This window comes from Pempheris klunzingeri, chromosome 11 (genome assembly GCF_042242105.1).
Source record: "Pempheris klunzingeri isolate RE-2024b chromosome 11, fPemKlu1.hap1, whole genome shotgun sequence".
Lineage (NCBI taxonomy): Eukaryota > Metazoa > Chordata > Actinopteri > Acropomatiformes > Pempheridae > Pempheris > Pempheris klunzingeri.
Window position 1 is genome coordinate 17,148,420 of NC_092022.1, and position 17,583 is coordinate 17,166,002.

At 41.8% G+C, this 17,583-nt stretch overlaps 1 protein-coding gene across 1 annotated transcript in view; it reads right to left on the reverse strand.

Annotated features, from left to right (window-relative positions):
• Nucleotides 1–1,811: 1,811 nt before the first annotated feature.
• The window catches only part of LOC139209584 (cadherin-4-like), a 217,290-nt gene continuing 201,518 nt past the window's right edge, over nucleotides 1,812–17,583 (reverse strand). Inside the window, exons 12-17 of the mRNA XM_070839355.1 lie at nucleotides 13,886–14,028; nucleotides 7,417–7,656; nucleotides 6,843–7,079; nucleotides 4,669–4,808; nucleotides 4,418–4,582; nucleotides 1,812–2,018 (exon numbers count right to left, since the gene is read on the reverse strand). Of these exons, the coding sequence (XP_070695456.1) occupies nucleotides 1,812–2,018; nucleotides 4,418–4,582; nucleotides 4,669–4,808; nucleotides 6,843–7,079; nucleotides 7,417–7,656; nucleotides 13,886–14,028 (1,132 nt within the window). The remainder of the gene's footprint in view (nucleotides 2,019–4,417; nucleotides 4,583–4,668; nucleotides 4,809–6,842; nucleotides 7,080–7,416; nucleotides 7,657–13,885; nucleotides 14,029–17,583) is intronic.

The window sequence follows — 17,583 nt, forward strand, 5'->3', positions numbered from 1 at the left end:
ATTTAATACAAAGACTAAAGCTCTTTTTTTTTTTCACTTCTCAACATGCAGTTCTGGGGGCCTGAAATATGATTACAAAAGCCCATGGGTAGTGCTGCTTTTTCATTAAGTGACAACAAAACTGTCTTTCAAAATGTCTGTCTTTTACAGCGCTATTACAGAGGCTTTAGTTTTGCAAGTCTGCTTTGATAAAGTGCAGAACTTCGTAACAGACTTTCCCTTCCTCTAACTTCTTTTCAAAACCTCTTGAACTTGCAGCCAAAAATTTCAGGAGAAAATTTCAGATGAATGAAATGCTGCCTGAAGAGAGACAGATTGTGAAGGCGCTAAATCCCTGGCTAAGGCTCAATTCCCCCAGTTTCTGTGACAGGGACCAGCACCAAAGTTTGTATATTAAAAGTTTGCCGGGAAACAACAGTGAATCAACAAAAGGAAAAAAAGAAACTGAAGAGAGAAAGGGGCTCAGAGTGTGGCTGATACAAGCTCACCGCAATCCTGTATTTTCTTTTCCCCCATGTTTGTACAGTTTATATAGTTTTCTTTGACACATTTACCACACAATAACTGGTGCCATTTAATTACCTTTGGGTGAAGGGATAAACATGCAGAGCCTAAATGATCTTAGAGGCAAAGTCTCCTTAAATAACCCTCATATGTACTTCGTATACAGTAACGTTATAGAGGTAACGCATGTGACTTGTCAATCTTCAAAATTTAGTAACAAGCCGTATCAAGTTTTAGGTGCAAATACTGAGAGCTCAAAACAAACACAGCTGCTAAAGAAGCCACAATAAACAAAGACACGCAATGCATTTCTTCTCTACGACAGTCCCATACAGTATTTTTGTGATTTCAGTAATCACATTCAAGTTGGCTGTGATCTAGGAGCACAGATATGCCTGACTTGAAAGTTAATGACTTGTCCATAACTTACAGACACACTGTAGGCCTATGTACAGTACGTCTACATAAAGCGCCCTCATAAGCCAGCCAGTGCTCCTCTGAAATGGGCACTGACACCTCCTGCAGCTACCACAGCCCGGCAGGACGATAGAAATGACAAGGGAAGGTCAGAGTTAAAGGGTCAGGGGTCATATGGGGGCATGTAAGCCCAAAAAATGGCAACCAATCCTGAGTTAGCGGGAGTCTGCTAAAATATGCACCACTGAAGGCACTTTTTAAACAACAGTGCTTCTGTTCTAAGTAATTCAAGTTCAAGAAAGTATAAGCCAGGGCCCTCCATGCAAGAAGGACTTTCATATCTGTTTTCTTGCTCTTCTTTTTTTCTTCCTTTTGTTCCCCTCAGACAAAGCAAGCAGCTCAACCTAAAGCTTCTGCAGAGGGGGAGACGGGGGCTGACAGCGAGGGGAAAGTGAAAACCCTCAGGAATAGGGAGCGGCTTGAATCGAGTGGGGACAAAAAAAGCTACACAAACTAAAGCAAAAACAAAATATGACTACTAAAAACTAAAACCTACTTTTAGCATAAAACCTAAAATGAAACAAAAACACAACCGTTTGAAAATACAAACTATGAGAAGTCTGCAATTCAGAGCTTCCATTTCAGTCTTAGACAGGCTTAGAGCAGGAGACGGTTGAGAAGAGCACCCGAAACTGACTCACGGCACCGGTCCTCTGTGGTGGGTAAATTGATTGGTTGGTTGGTTGGTCAGTCAGTTGGTCGGTGTGAACATGTCATCGTTAACGTGTGTTCAATAAGAGTGTAATAGCCCCATGTGCTAGAGGGACAGAGCATGGCAGGCCAGCTGACGGGACAAGGGTGTGTGTGTGTGCGTGTGTGACTGGGCAGATTTAATCGTCATCCCCTCCTCCGTACATGTCAGCCAGCTTCTTGAAGCGGGGGCCCCAGTCGTTGAGGTAGTCATAGTCCTGGTCCCCCGTGCTGGAGGAGTTGAGGGAGCTGACAGAGCCGGCGGTAGAGCCGCTGCCCTCATAGTCAAACACCAGCAGGGAGTCATAGGGAGGAGCTGTGGGGTCATTGTCTGCTGCTCGCAGACCCTAAACAGTACAAAGAGGAGAAAAGGTAGTGGTCAGTACTCTCATGCCTGCGGAGGAGAATATGATAAAAAAAAGGCACATTGATCTGTGATAGAAAAGCAACACGTTTTTGGATTTCCCTTTTCCTTACACCATAAAATGGTAATACTTTAGTACCTCAGGATTATACTTCCTGCTACTGGCATTTATCAGTTCTATCTTTATCTTAGCTCAAAAACTGCACTAGTAGTTTTTCATATGGGATACATGACACTATTACATGAAACTATTGGGAACACTAATACAATGTAATATCAAAGCTTGCGCTGCACTCATACTCTGTGACAAAACATTAGAGGATGTAGTTTTGTCACTATACTTATGTTTTGAAATGTAATGCTCAATTAGCTCATTTTTGTGAATTTTTTAATAAATAGCACAAACCCTGCAGAAGCCCTGGACTGCTGTCTTGTGATCTCCCTGCTGTTCCCCTAGAGTTTCAATTCCCCTGATTCTTTTCGCCCACATGGTTAAATTTCAAAAGCCCATCCCCTACATTCATTAGAAAAAAACTAGTTTCACTCCTGTTTGTGATTGTGTTTTTTAAATTATGAACCTATTCCACATATTTGTCAGTTGTGTCTAAACAAAGAGAGAAAGAGATGATGCATGTGTGTGTGTTCGAGGTGCTTTATGTTATATATACATGATGTTATTGATAACAATCAGCTCTAGGTGTCTTTATAGAGGAGCAGAATTGCTTGTTGACTGGTGTGGAGAAATGCACTATTGCTGCAAACAGTCTGTCTGCGGTTTGCTGAGAATCAACATTTTGCGGCATTTCGTGGCGCCACTGCCTTCTGTGTGTCCCTGGAGTAAGGATCAAACACAAACTATGCTCCACATAGCTAAAATAACTAAAAATAAATATGTTTTTTTGTTGCTGGTGGTTGATCCTCAGCCATCGTGTTTGCAAAGCTCCTCCTGTAGCCGCTACTTAAGATATTGAGCTTAACCGTGAGACAGCATGTGTGGCAGAGAGAGGCGGCTGTGCAATTTGAGCACAAGCAGTGATTGATCGTTAGAGACTGCTGATTGGTTGTTTTCACTGAGGCTCGGTGGACTCTTGTAAATGACATTAGGAACAATGGGAGGAGCCAGAGGCAGCTGATTTTTTTCACAGATTGCCCGTCTGATGAACTACCATCACACAGTGACACTTTGAGCAAAAATGACTGATCTTTGATTTATTTTCATAAAAGTTACCAACCGCTGCTTTAAAATCTGGATGATGTATGGTTCTTCATGGAAATGTGCAGTATAAATGACCAATTAAACACCACAGGCATGATAAAACTCTGCAGGCCTACATTTTCTTACCTTTCTAACCTTTATTTAAGTTTCATTGAGATCAGAATCTTTTTTGCAAGAGAGATCTCAGTACAGCAGAAGAAACAGAACAGAGATAGGACACACAACAACACACAGCCCGTCACACTAAATAACATGTAAAATTATTTTCTGTACGACTTTTAGAGTGCAATTTTCAGTAACAAACCTTCCTTTTAACACATCATGAATCACTGTGCCTGCACACGTTTCATGTATAAAAATACATATACTTATATAATGAATATAATTCATCAACGTGTGATCAAACTCTATTCATCAAGATTTTGTTACTGTTTCATAAATGAAATTTAAAGACGGCTGTGTTTTTTCTTCCAGGGAACAAACCTGCACTTGTTTTGTAGAATGACAAATGAGGCCGATTGACCTGAAGGTTAGGCAGGTGAGGAATGTGGACTTCATCCACTTCACTGGAATACAGAGAGATGCAACGGATAGAAACCTAAAAAGCTTCAAGCCTCAGGGGTACAGTGCGTGGCAGGAACACCGTGTGTTTGCTGTGTTTGTGTTTTACCAGACTGTTGGAGCGAGATCAGGTGGATACACGTGTGAGCGAGAGAGAGAGCGAGAGAGAGAGAGAGAGAGGGAGAGAGAGAGAGAGAGAGAGAGAGAGAGAGAGAGAGAGTCAAGGCTGGATGGATCAAAGCTGAACAGCTGCCAACACCTCTCGAGTGTGAACGTGTTGTCACGAGTCTGTCAATCAGCATTTTCTCACATCAGTGTGCCAACACTGGAGTTGTGTGCACGACTGTGTGTGTGTGTGTGTGTGTGAATAAAGCTGGCACAGCGAAATCAGCTGTAAAGTAAAACAAAACTCTACGTTGTTTCCATTACTGTAGTGGAGTTTACATATTGAACAGCATCCAGAAGTGAGTAATGACATTAAACGTCAAATCGATGGAAAGTGAAAGTGAGAGGCCAGCTCACTGTGGGAGAAACAACAATCCAATGATGGTCGAGCTCCTCTGCATGCCAGATGTAATGTGCCTGTTGTGTGAGTGTAAATTCACCTCGTGGATGAAGTCCCCGATGTCTCCAGGGTGGGGCACGACAGGTCTGATTGGGTACTGGGACTCGGGGATGATGGGACGCTCATCCACCCTGCGGACGCCAGGCGGCTTGCTGATGATGTGCTCCAAGGAGTCAGGCTGCTGCAGCTGGCTCAGGTCATAGTCCTACACGACCACAGGACCATACAGATGTAAGAACGCACAGGGAGGCCTACATGGAAAGAATGTGCGTATGTCTCTCAGGATCTCACCTGGTCCTCTTCTCCTCCTCCCTCTTCATCGTATTTGAGGATGTTGTCCCTGACATCATCTTCAGGGTCAATAAGCAGCTGCTTGGTCTGCCTCTCCTTCTCTCTGCGCTTGATCCACACCACAAACAGCAGCACCATGCCTGCACAGGCACACACAAGATCATGACAAAGGGTTAGGTTTGAACAGCAATACTCTGCATCTTAACAAAACAGACAGAAAACATCAGAAAATACTTTATCATTGTCATTTATAAGACCACAGCCATGCTAGCAGCTCTGTAAGACTGTACTTAGACACAGCAGAGCTTTGAGCTAAAGTCGGCAGGCTAACATGCTTATGTTAGTATGCTGATCTTAAGCAGGTATATTGTTCATGATGTTCACCACATAGAATGTGGTTCAACATCTTAGTTTACCATCTTAGCATGATCACATGCTAATTGGTACAAAATACAAAAGTATAGCTGAGTGACTGGGGATCACAGGGGGATCAGCTCAGTTGTCTCTGGCTCTGGGTCAAGGAACCTTTAAGTAATCTGCTAGAATAATTTGACAAAAAGCCATGTAGGTGAAAACTGTAAAGATATAATATAAATAGACCTTCACTCCGATGCAACACAGAGGAATGAACACCAGTGGAACATTCTTTTCAGCAGGGGATTTTTTTTTCTTGGTCACCTGTTCTTGTTGTTACATCACCAACTTTGGCTGTCTAATTTTCTGCTCCATACCTCTGCAGCTGCAACACCATCTTTTTCATACACCTGGCACCACCCAGCCAAGTCAGTGACACACACACACAGAAGCAAGTACACATTCTGCTAACCAGGCTGATTTAGAAATGTAATTGGCTTCCCTAACCAAACTGATTTTAAATTCATCACTGCTTTTACCAGCTGTTATTCCTCCTTTGTCTGTATTGTAGCTAGTATTGTGTAGCTAATGTGTTTGTATTGTCCTTGTTGTTGTCATTTCCTGTTAGTTGTTTTTAAAATAAATGTGCATGTGTGTGTGTTTTCTTTGGCTTACATGCAGTCAATTAGCATATTTGAGTTCAAGTTGTCCCTGACATGCTCACTCATGATCACAAGAAACACTATGCTGGTGCCTGAGACTATATCACAGGACAAATAGCTGAGGCAGGCTCACAGAAGTCTGACTAATGCTGTAATTTCTCTTGAACTGAGGTAAATTCCCTTACACATTACCTTTTGTCTCCTTAATTTTCCTTGACGTAGTGGTCAAAAACAATTTTACTTTACTTTCCTACAGTGACAAAAATGGTTTGGTCTGAACGCCACTGTATGGTTAAAAGTCAAAGCCATAAATATCCACTTCATTGTAGTGCTAGAGGAAAAGTCAGGGGATTATTATGCTGAACACAGGTGAAAACTTTGACCTGCTGGTGGAACACCAACATCAGTAGTGTTTCTCCTCTGAGATAAAATGTATAAAATTTGATCCCCAAGGTTTGTTGAGATATATCAGTCAACTATCCCTTACCCCTCCTCGTGAATTTCTTTTCTCTGTAGCACTGTTTTATTTAACTTTACTTTTTGTACCTCTTTTATCTTTTATGTATTTTTCCTGTGTGTTTCTTATCTTTCTTGAGAGAGAAGTTTTGAAACTTGGTGGGCTTTACTTGGTTTAGTAAGCATAAAATAAATAAAGGAATAAATGTCAGTTACTTCCAAAACATACATTAGTGGTAGTGTTAACAATGAAAAGAATGGATAATTCACAGACATTCTAACATGTTCAAATATGTTGGAAAAATCCTACAAGTGCAGGTGAATTTGTCTACTGGACTTGTGTACATGTAAGAACTATGCAAACACAGCAAGAAAGTAAGCCTGTGGCAAGAATCACGAGCAAGACAGATATTTACCTTACCAGGAAAAGAAGACAAAAATCTCCTTGTCGAGAGATGCAGGAGAGGATTCCAGTAGTCGAAGCATTAATCTATTATACAAACTATTGTTCATGTTGTTGTGTTACAGCCTGGTGAATGTTTAATGACTGTACCCTGAACGGCAATTTTTCTGACAGAAAGGCAAATCAAAGCCAATCACAGACAGCTTTAACTTTTTACATTGAATGTCTGTGGGTGTGTGGCATGTCTAAGAGAAGTGAGGCGTTCGTAAGTGAATGCAATGTGAATGGCTGATACTCACTGAGAAGTATGATGATGCAGATGAGAATGGAGATGATGGCTCCAGTTCCCAGGCCAGCAGCTGCTACGGCCCCGAGAGTGGTGCAGTCTCCGTTTTCATCGCAGGGACACACCTTCACTTTGATGATGGACCTGTTGGACAACGGAGGGTTCCCAGAGTCTGACACAATTATAGGGACCTCATACACCCCCGGCTCTAAATATATCTGGTACCGCAGCCCTAGACGGGCATAATCACCTGTGTAGAGTGAAGAGGAAAGCGAAAAGTTACTAGATGTAACTAATATATTGAACAAAAGATTTTTGTTAAAAGATATGATCAAATAAAATACATAATGTATTAATATTATTATAACAAATACATTTGAAACATGTGGGCAAGAAAGCTTTGTAATAAAGCATCCAATTAAATTATAGTCAGAGTCACTATATTACAGAATGGATATAGTTTGGTATTAAATGGCTGGACCAGTTCTACACTATGTTTGGGCACTGAAAAACCATTCCATGCACGTATCATAAGTACATTTTTTAGACATTCTCTTGAACTGCTGTGTTCATGCACACTTCCTCACCACTGATCCGAGAAATCGTCCAGTTGCGTCGGATGCTGGTGGGAAAGCTGGGCAGCTCGAAGACAAAGGGTCCAGCGTTCGGGTCTGTGTCTGCGTCAGCGGCAGTAATGTTGACACCGTTGACGTTCCTGTTTATCCGCTCACAGATCTGAGACTCCTTGGGTATGAGCGCTGGAGGGTTGTCATTAATATCTATCAGATAGATTTGCAGTGTGCCTGTGCCGCTGGCTGAAGGAAAGCCTGGGAGTAGAAAGACGGAAAAGAAAATAGTATCATGACAGGAGGAAAAGATGACAAGAGAAGATGTGTGCAGTGAAAGGGACGATGGGCAGGGAGGAGGGACAGTAGTTGAAGATCGACAGAGGGAAGGCAAATAATGAAAGAGAATAAAAAGAGTGATAAAAAGGAAAGAGGAGAGCTGAAAGGAACATGGTTTATTCACAATGGTGATGTTAGAGGTTAGAGGGATGCTGCAGAGCTGGAGGAAAATTTCTGCCGTTGACAGAAATACTTCTGACAGTTATGCTTTCCAGCTCCTCTTTTAGCCTTACAGCCAAATCAAACCCATCAGAGTCAATCCAGATGCAGGCACAGCACACCCATTCACCAAGAGAGGGCTTAGGTACAATAATGATGACTGTAACACAATCAAACAAGTCCTTGTCTGTGTGTATTTAAACAATACCAGGATAGTCATCTATTATTCTGTAGATAAAGGCACTTCTGCCTGCAATATTAATAATGTATTTCTGAAAGGTGAATGGGGCATTCTCATTGTGATGCACACAGTCCTCCATTCTCACATACACAATCACTGAAATATACTTGAAAATGCACTTATTGTATGTGCTTATGTGTTGGGAGGATATCTCCTCTTCATGCTTACATGCGTACTTACATAGAAAATGACGCCCTGCTCACAGATAATTGAGCACACTTGAAAATCATTTACTAAGCTTTCCATGAAAATTAGGAAGATTTCCAAAGTCCTTAATCGTTTCCTTGTTTGCTGAGCAAGTAAAGCAATGTCAGAGGTGTTGTGACCTCCGCTCATCGCAGACCACAGCATCACATTATCTATTCTATATCTTATATCTAAATGTCACCAAACTGCCCAAAGTGTAACCGACTTGATTTACTTGAGGAATCTATTGAACACACAGTGGCTATAGCAGTGGATTGGCCTATTACATAAGCATATAACCCTTTTACTAGAAATTTTATTATGCATATAGATGTGCAGATGAAGCTAACAGGGCCACTAATAACATAGTGATATTCTCTTGAATGAACTCCTGAAGACTTTACGTCAATGTTGTGCGTAAATCTATGCTCTGTGGAAGTCTGTGGAAATTGTTAAGGCAACTGGTGAAATTTGGTCTGATGCTACTGTTGGCAGCCAGTGCAGGTGCTGGTTAACTACAATATTGTCAGCTTTGGAACATGATAACACGCACTGATGAACACAGACATAGACACGTGCCCACACACACACACACACACACACAGGCAAACATGCACACGGTTACACACACACCTCATCTGCAGACAAAATCCTGAAGACCTTTGTATTGATTGAACAGTGCAACAGGCCATCAGCAACAGTATTTATAGAGAACTGGGAGTTAAGAATAGGCACTTTAAACAATCATAGAGTGAGATAGCACAGCGGGGAGAGGAACGCATGAATGTGTAAGTGTTGTATGTAAATGTGGCACAGAACAAATTCGAAGAAAAAAAGAGAGCTTAGCAGTATAAAGCTCAGGGCTGTTTATTGAGTGTGTGTCAGGGGGTGACGACCCTTAGCTGCCTCCAATTACGAGTCATTTCCCCGCCATGCCCCACTGGCTAAGCCATTGGATGGAATCAAGCGACCCTGGAGCCCATCTCTGGGATGAGATAAGGGCGATGTAATTTACAGAGATTTATGCAAAGCTGACAGATCTGCCAATTAAACATGGCAACAGAGCAAGACATTTGCCACAAGAAGAGTGAGACACAGTGTAAGTGACTCAGTCGACAGTTTGAGCTCTGTCTTACATAATAGTAATAGCACTATTAATTAATATTGTTGTTAACACTGTACACCACCACAGAAAGGTAAAATGAGGATAAAGGCACATACAGTGATCAACAATGAATGTAGCGCTGGACTGGACTGTTCAGATGAAATGGGGGCTGCACAGCTTTATGTACAGCAGTGTCACCATTCAGTATGAAAGCTGCATGCAACACATCATGTGTTACAGTACATAGTGTCATAAAGGGGACGCTCAGCTTACACACAATTCTACAGCGTGCTGCTTCATCATGTCCACATTACTAAGGTCTTCTGCACATCGGTTTCATCAAGTAGCCTATGCTATGAAATATGGCGAAGCACAAAGACAACCTGTGATCATCAGCTCTGAAAATTATAGGGGTGTCTGCACCCAAGGATTTTCATAGTCAAGTCTGATTTGAGAAGTCTTCCCTCTCGTCGACTGATTGTCGAATCATGTGTTTTGTTTGTGTTTTTTACTCACTGATCCATATTCTCATTTTCCAGAGGAGATATATAATCCTTCCAGCAAGCTCGAGGTGTGCCCCAGAGGCTCCTTCCAGTAGGACATGCCCAGAAGACCTCGAAGGCTAAGCGTCTTGACCATCTTGACCAGATGCCTGAACCACCTCAACTGGCTCCTTTCGAAGGAGCAGCGCCTCTACTCCAAGCTCCCTCGAGATGTCTGAGCTCTTCACCCTATCTATAAGACTAAGGCCAGACATACTGCAGAGGAAACTCATGACCATGGGTGAGTGTTGGTACATAGATCCTCTGGTAAATCTTCACCACGTCTGGTACAGCGCCTGCATTACTGCTGACACTGCACCAATCCATCTATCCGTCTCCTGCTACATTTTACCCTCACTCCCTCACTTTTACCCTGAGATACTTGACCTCCCTCACTTAGAGCAGCAAACCAGCCCCAACTTGCAGAGAGAAATCCACTGTTTTCTGGTAGAGAACTGGCTTCAGACTTAGAGGTGTTGACTCTCTTCCCAGCCGCTTTACTCTCAGCTGCAAAGTGTATGCTGGACGTCATGTCTAGTGGGCACAGTTGACACACCTCTCACTTTGGTTATACAGGGAGAGTGTTTTTTCAGCTGAGATGCTGTGGTTGCTATGATATGGAATATCTGTGGATATAAAAATCTCAGCACAAGAGTACTTGCTGTGCATTATTTTTCATGGTCATCTAGTGCAGACATGACTACTCAGAGACCAGTAGTATTAATTTCTCGAGTATCTCCATGTAAAAGCAGACATTCTGCAACCGCACAGAGCTCAGATGTGATAATCGTTTGTTTCAGGACCACATTTTTACATACTGCAACAATTTGACTGTGAGACCGGCAGTCGAATCAGACGGCTTAAATCGCTCGTCAAATAGTCTGTAATAACATTGGAAAATGAAATCCCAACACCTTGAAAATTAAATTCAAATGTTGCAGGAAAAAAAGTATGCAATATTAGATGCAATGTTCGAGAATTAAAATTTTAACCTCATTATTGCCTCATAAAGGCTATTAAACTAGTAGTGCTTCTAGCTCGTGATCTAGTAATACTTAATAAGTCATTCATCATGAATCACTGCATTCGTATCGTTCTGAACACATTATTTGATAGTTATACCATAATGACACCATAGTCTATATCATGATAATAAATATATTATAATGTTACTATTCTAAATATTATACAGTAGCTTCTGGAAGCTTTAAAAGAGACATATAAGAACACATCATTTTTCTCATACTGTGCGTACTGCATACTGCTCTTTTTGCCTTCTTTCTGAACGCTCAGTTTTAACTCCTCTCTCAGTGAGGCCCCCCTCGCAGAAGGGAAACACATTAGCCGAGCAACATGCTAACGCTGGTCAAGGTCATATGTTCAAAAGATCCCTGCATGTGACATCACAAGCTGGGCCAAAACTAAACAGACCATTTTTACACATGTTTACTGAAAGATGGAGCAGGAGGAAAACAGAGAGGATGGTCTTATCTCATAGCAGGAGGGTTTGTAGACACACTGGGGACACATATTTATGTTGAAAAGACACTAAAATGTGCACTTTGCATAATATGTCCCTTTGAAATACATTTACAAGCTATTTAGAGGAACATTTTATGTGACTGTCTCTATTTAAACATTATCCAGCAATTTAATCTTAAGAGGCTTCTTCCACACACACTTAATGTACAGTACTGAATGAAAATTTAACATATGTACATACATAAACATACATGCTGCATGAACGCACAGGTTCACACACACACACACACACACACACACACACACACACACACACACACACACACACACACACACACACACACATTCCCATTCTGCTGGTTTGTTAATCCCAGCCATGTATGGGAGACATGTGGAAGCAGCTTGCCACAGCTGATAGGAGAATTATGTGGGTTTTAACCAGCTAAATAAATAATTATGTTTGTGTAAATTCCTCAAAAGGATTTGTATTAACTCCTTTTTTTGATGGTGGCTCAGAGTTGCGAGGCATGGTGAAACGACTTGTAGCAAGCCTACCATATGGTCTTTGAAGAGAACATAAACACATGAACAATACTATAGGTGTGTGTCAGAGGGGTCTGAGGCAACCAGATTGTATTTGGGGGTGGTGACATAAAAATATGGTAGCAATATAAGTATACTTCTCATCATGCTGTCACCACGTCTCCATGTCCCGTCCTACTATCCTCACTGTCTCATAGTACTTCTTACCATAATCCCTCTCATGTTATGACAGCTGGCACTCCAGCAACACCCTAATAGTCAGACTGATGTACACACACAAACATGCATACACACATATCATTTGAACTGTTGGCTTCTCATCTTTAGGACTTTTCACAGTTCCAGTAACATGCCTGTCTAAGCGCTTTACAGGTACTGTAGGTTCTTCAAGGAAATATGTGACTTACTGAAATGATTAAGAGGCCCAGGAAATAACAGGGAAAGAAAAGAGGGGAGTAAATGAGATGTTTGCGAAGCAAAAACAACATGAGTGAGTGAACCTCTAATCCTGCTGCCTCTTCCCTCCTATCAGCACAGCAGGTTAAACGTCATGGTGTCTGACACTGTCAATCATTGCAAACAAAAATGTACAGAAATACACACACACACACACACACACACACACACACACACACACACACACACACACACACACACACACACACACACATACACACAGACATGCTCACATGAATGTGTTTCAGATGAGTGCATTCTTCACACATGCTCACACCTATAAATACACCAATGTTTCAAAGCCAGCTCAACTTAAGGTAAACACACCAGTGCACTGCACGTCACAGATAAGGCAATTTGGGAGGGGGAAAAAGCATTCCCTTTTTGCTTGAGAAAAAAACAGTCCCTTCCACTTGAGAAAAGGGGAACTTATTTGTTTGCTGTGATTGAATTTGTGCTCAGTTAAACTTGAGTTTCAATGTGAGGCAGAACAAATATATATGGCACATAGTGAGAAAGGGAAGGAGAAAGCAGTCAGGAGAGGAGAGGAGAAGAGTGTGACCATTTAAGTGAATCCAGGATTTCCTCTTACTCTAACCCAGCTGCACTGCACTTGAATGCTGCAGAGCCTTTGTGTCTTTATATCCCTCTAAATCCACACAAACGTCTTCATTTCTATCGAACAGAATAATTCTCTGAACTCTAACTCACATTTACCTACACACCGGATCACTTCCAACAATGTTTCAAATTCTCAACATACCAAACATTAATCTCCAGCTCCACTGAGAGCAACAGTGAGTGTCTTGCTCAAGGACACTTTGAGACACTTTGACTATCTTTGAGTGGTTGCAGTCACTCATTTACTTATCCTACCCACATGTCTTCAGCTGCTTTGGGGGCATTCATAGGTGACCCTCCAGCTATAATCCTGAATATAAAACACATACACGATGTAGGTAGGTAAAATTGCTTTAAAATGAGAGCAGAGTTTCTGAGTGCTTTCTAGGATGCTTCATATGCTGTTCAGGTGTAAATTATACTGCCATGCCAGGTAATGGTCTTACCAAATCAGATTGTTTTGAATCATGAGGATGAGTGGGAAAATGATCAGTTCAGAATAGGTAGTAGCAAATAGTAAACCGATTCAGAATGGAGAAGGTGGCATGATAGTATCTCCATAATCAAAAACAGCAGTGGCACAAATATGTATCAGTTATACAATGTGAAACTCCACTGATATGTTTAATGCTGTAATAATAGTAATTGTATGTACAATTCATTATTTATTTGGTTTTGGCATTGACTGCTTTTGGGGCTGTAAAATGAAATGTGCCAGAATGCTAAGACATGTGGGAATATAGGACGCAGTAATCACTCAGATTAAAAAGAAGAAAAACTCACTGATACGACATGTGCATTGAAAGAGTCTCTTACCATTGTCTGTTGCCAAGAATGTGGCTTCATATATATTGTTTTTGACATAGACAGACTCCCGGTCGAGCATTGCTGTTGTTACGATCTGCCCATTGCTCCTGTTGATGGACAACCAGTCCGCAGGGTCGTTCAGCTTTGAATACCTAAAAACACACAAGGACAGATCGATGGAAAAGTAAGCTAGCATCTCCGTGTGTACAAACAATGGTGAATTTTCTCTTGTGTCTGCGCAAACACAGATTGCCAGCACATACACAGACTCACAAAATCACAACAGCCTGACTTTCACACAGTTTAATTCTTCATTGACTTTTCCTCCAGAGCCTGCAGCCTACAGTCAATTTCACCTCATTTTTCACTGCTTTGTACCAGCCACTGAAGTCAGTTACCTCCCTAGTTAAGCACTGCTGCAACTGCCTGTATGTGTGTTGCATACACATACTCTAGGAAGTGTTTGCATATGCTGGGGAAGGCTAAACGGCTTGACAGGTTTACATAGATGCCTATTTTAGTGCTTGTATGTTTGCAAATGCCCCTGTGTGTGTATGGGGAAGCCTTGTATAGGGTGGAGGCAGGATGACAGGATCTTGGTACTGATCATTAAACAGGAAAGTGGATGCGGTAGCAGGTGGTGACACTCCCCTGGGATAAAGGGCAGGGACGGAACAGGGGATCATCTCCAGGCTTGAATCCCAATCTCATTCTGATCTAACTGTTCTTGTTTCTTGGGCTTTTGTAGCTTTCAGGCCTGTTCCACACTTTCAATTCTATCTGATCTTTCACGACCCGTGTCGCCTCACCTCATCTTGCTGTGCTTTTGTATTCATGCATTTTCTTATCCCCGTCTGTATCTTCTCATCCTCGTTTCATTCCCTCTATGATACAGAGTTCATCAACAACCACCTCTCTCGGCTGCATTCTCACTTTTGCGTGTGAAACATGATCTGCTGACATGTGACACCTTGAGCTTACATAACGAGGTTTCTACATCAATCCGATTTCATGTACTGAATGCCATTTAGGGCAATAAGGCCATGTTGTTATATGACATATTCTTCCAGCTTTTAAATCCGTCCAAATTTAAATGAATTTCACCTTAACCTTGCTTTTATATTTATTGAAACTTACTGTCAATGCACAGCCCACTTGTTTATTAACATTAAATACCGTATGTACATTTCTACTGACATGGAGGAGAATGAAAGCCGGGGGGGGTGGGTGGCAGTCAGGAGGGAAGGGTTGGACAGAGAGTATAATCTCTCTCCTGCAGTGAGGGAGGTTGGATTTACCCAGCAGGCAGTGGGCATGATCCCAGGCGTAGTGCAGTGCGGGGAAGGGGATCACAGAGATGACATTCCCACACTCTAGACGGCTTCAACACAGGCTAGCCAAGCCCGCAGCCACTAACTGGCGGACTGTGAAATCACCACCAGAGCTACAGTGAGTCCATCACAGTGGGAGGTTGGAATAAAAGAGTAAGGGAAATGATCAGGAATGGGTGGGAGGGGAAAGAGGAACAGGGAGAGGTGACATTCGGAAGTAGCAGCATGGCTGTATGATCTGTTTTAATATCCTCATTAAGACTGACTTAATACCTACTGCTATTCTGTGTCCAACTGCATCTCTATTGGCTTTGCCATGCCAAACTGACTCCCTCTGTCTGTGCTGTAAGAAAAAAATGCTGTTATTGTATTTCCAGTAGAGCGCAGACAAACTGACACACTTTTTACACAGCAAAGGGAAGCAGGAATATTGTTTTTGGAAAAAAAATGTGCTGTTGAATTTATTAAATGAATAGTTTGACATTTTGGGAAATTGTTTTTTTTTTTTTTTTTGCCAAAAGTTAGATGAAAAAATTGATACCACTCTCATGCACGTACATTAAATATGAAGCTGGAGTCAGCCGATGGTTAGTTTAGCATGGGGAGCAGTGGACTAACTATACCTTTAAACGTGAGGAAGAAATTCCATTTAGCTCCACAGTGTTAAGGTCAAAGCAAATAACTCTTAGACGGATATCTCAAAACACGGGCAAATAAAACCAATTCCCAATGATCTGCATGGCTATAACACTAGAGGACATGTGAGAAGAAGGTTTTTTTTTTGTAATTTGGATTTAATGACCCCTTAAAATCAAGAATAGAGAAAAATGCAAAAAAAGAGAGTGTAGAAAATGGTGTGTGAGAGTGTGTGCGAGATATTTTTTTCCTCTATAATGGGCTATAAAATACCAACAGAACCTCTTCTTTTCTGGACACACTGCACGATAGCACAAGTGGCTGTGTGCACTCTGATAAAAGCCATAACACAAAGGTTTGTTCACAAAGCGTGCTCTGTCCACCGCCACACTTTAATTAAGTCTCCTAAACAGCCCTCAGTGCAGATGTAATAAACCTTGTATGAAGCAAATGAAGTCCTGAATGAACAGCCAAGCTAATTTCCAACACAGTGAATAGCCAATCCACTGCATTATTAATTCTGTTCCAAAGGAAAACTCCAGATTATTTAAAGGCAGAATGTGGTTGGCTTTAAACAGTCATTTTCACAACCGTCAGTTTTTCTGATAGCACTCGGTAAACGACAGAGCTCCTTCTATTAGAATGATTGTGAAAGTGCACACAGTGTTTTTGTTTTCAAGTCCCAACTGTCAACAACATTACTATGGGCAATTGGCAGTCTCCATCGATAATTTTCTGATAAAATGCTATGCCAATGTTTTGTTTTATTGGAAAGGTAAATGGTTCTTGTTTACACTAGTACTGTTTTGGAATAAAATACTTATATTTTGTGTGAAAGTTTCACAATTCCTTCCTGTGTTTCATTCCAATGCTTTCATGAGGTCTCCTCTACCTGAAAGTTTCTCTCATCGGGGATTTGGTTGGTGTGTGAGTATAGCTGGATGTATGATTAGGCCTGGCAGGTTAGTGATCTTAGCAAGCAGCAGGGAGAAGTATGACATTTATCTTTCAAACCCCCGACCCTGAGGATGAAAAATGCATGTCTTAGCTTAGCCAAGGCGGTTTGGGTAATCATTTATGCCAGTGTCTCCAGTCCCATGTCTCGACCTCACTGGTCGGGTATTTGACAGGTGATGCATGATGCCTCACTCTCCTGCCCATATCACCTCCTTCCCACCCCAACAGGACACTGTCATCCTGTCCCTCCTTTGATAAGCACCTGTCAAGTTCAAACCCTGACCCGGAGTCAGCTCACCATCCTCAGCTCCCTTCTGCCTCCCTACACAGTCCCTTAGGTCTTTTTTCACCTTTCTTTCGACTTTTACGGCTCCCTCTAAATCTTGTCCGTGTCTATTTTCTCTTAAGTATCTCCACCATCCATTTACAAAGACACACAGCTCTTTATCATATGCAAAGACGTAGGCCATAAATTACATGAAACAAAAACCGTGGTGTCACATTTAAATGTCTCCCCACTGCAGGCAGACACGTCAGCTAACTATTTGATTGATGTGGTTTGAAGGTATGCACAGTGAGATCAGTTCTGTGGGATAAAAGTTTGGATATAAAAGTTTAATAGGGTATTGCAAACACTGTTTTAGCTGATGCAAGAATGAGCATCTCTCCAGAATAATGAGAATTCAAGACAGACGGAACAGCTGTGATAAGTGTCCATGCACAACAGCCATCTTTACAATCCTGCTTCCTCACGTGATGTGCACAGAGGAAGACGATTTGGAT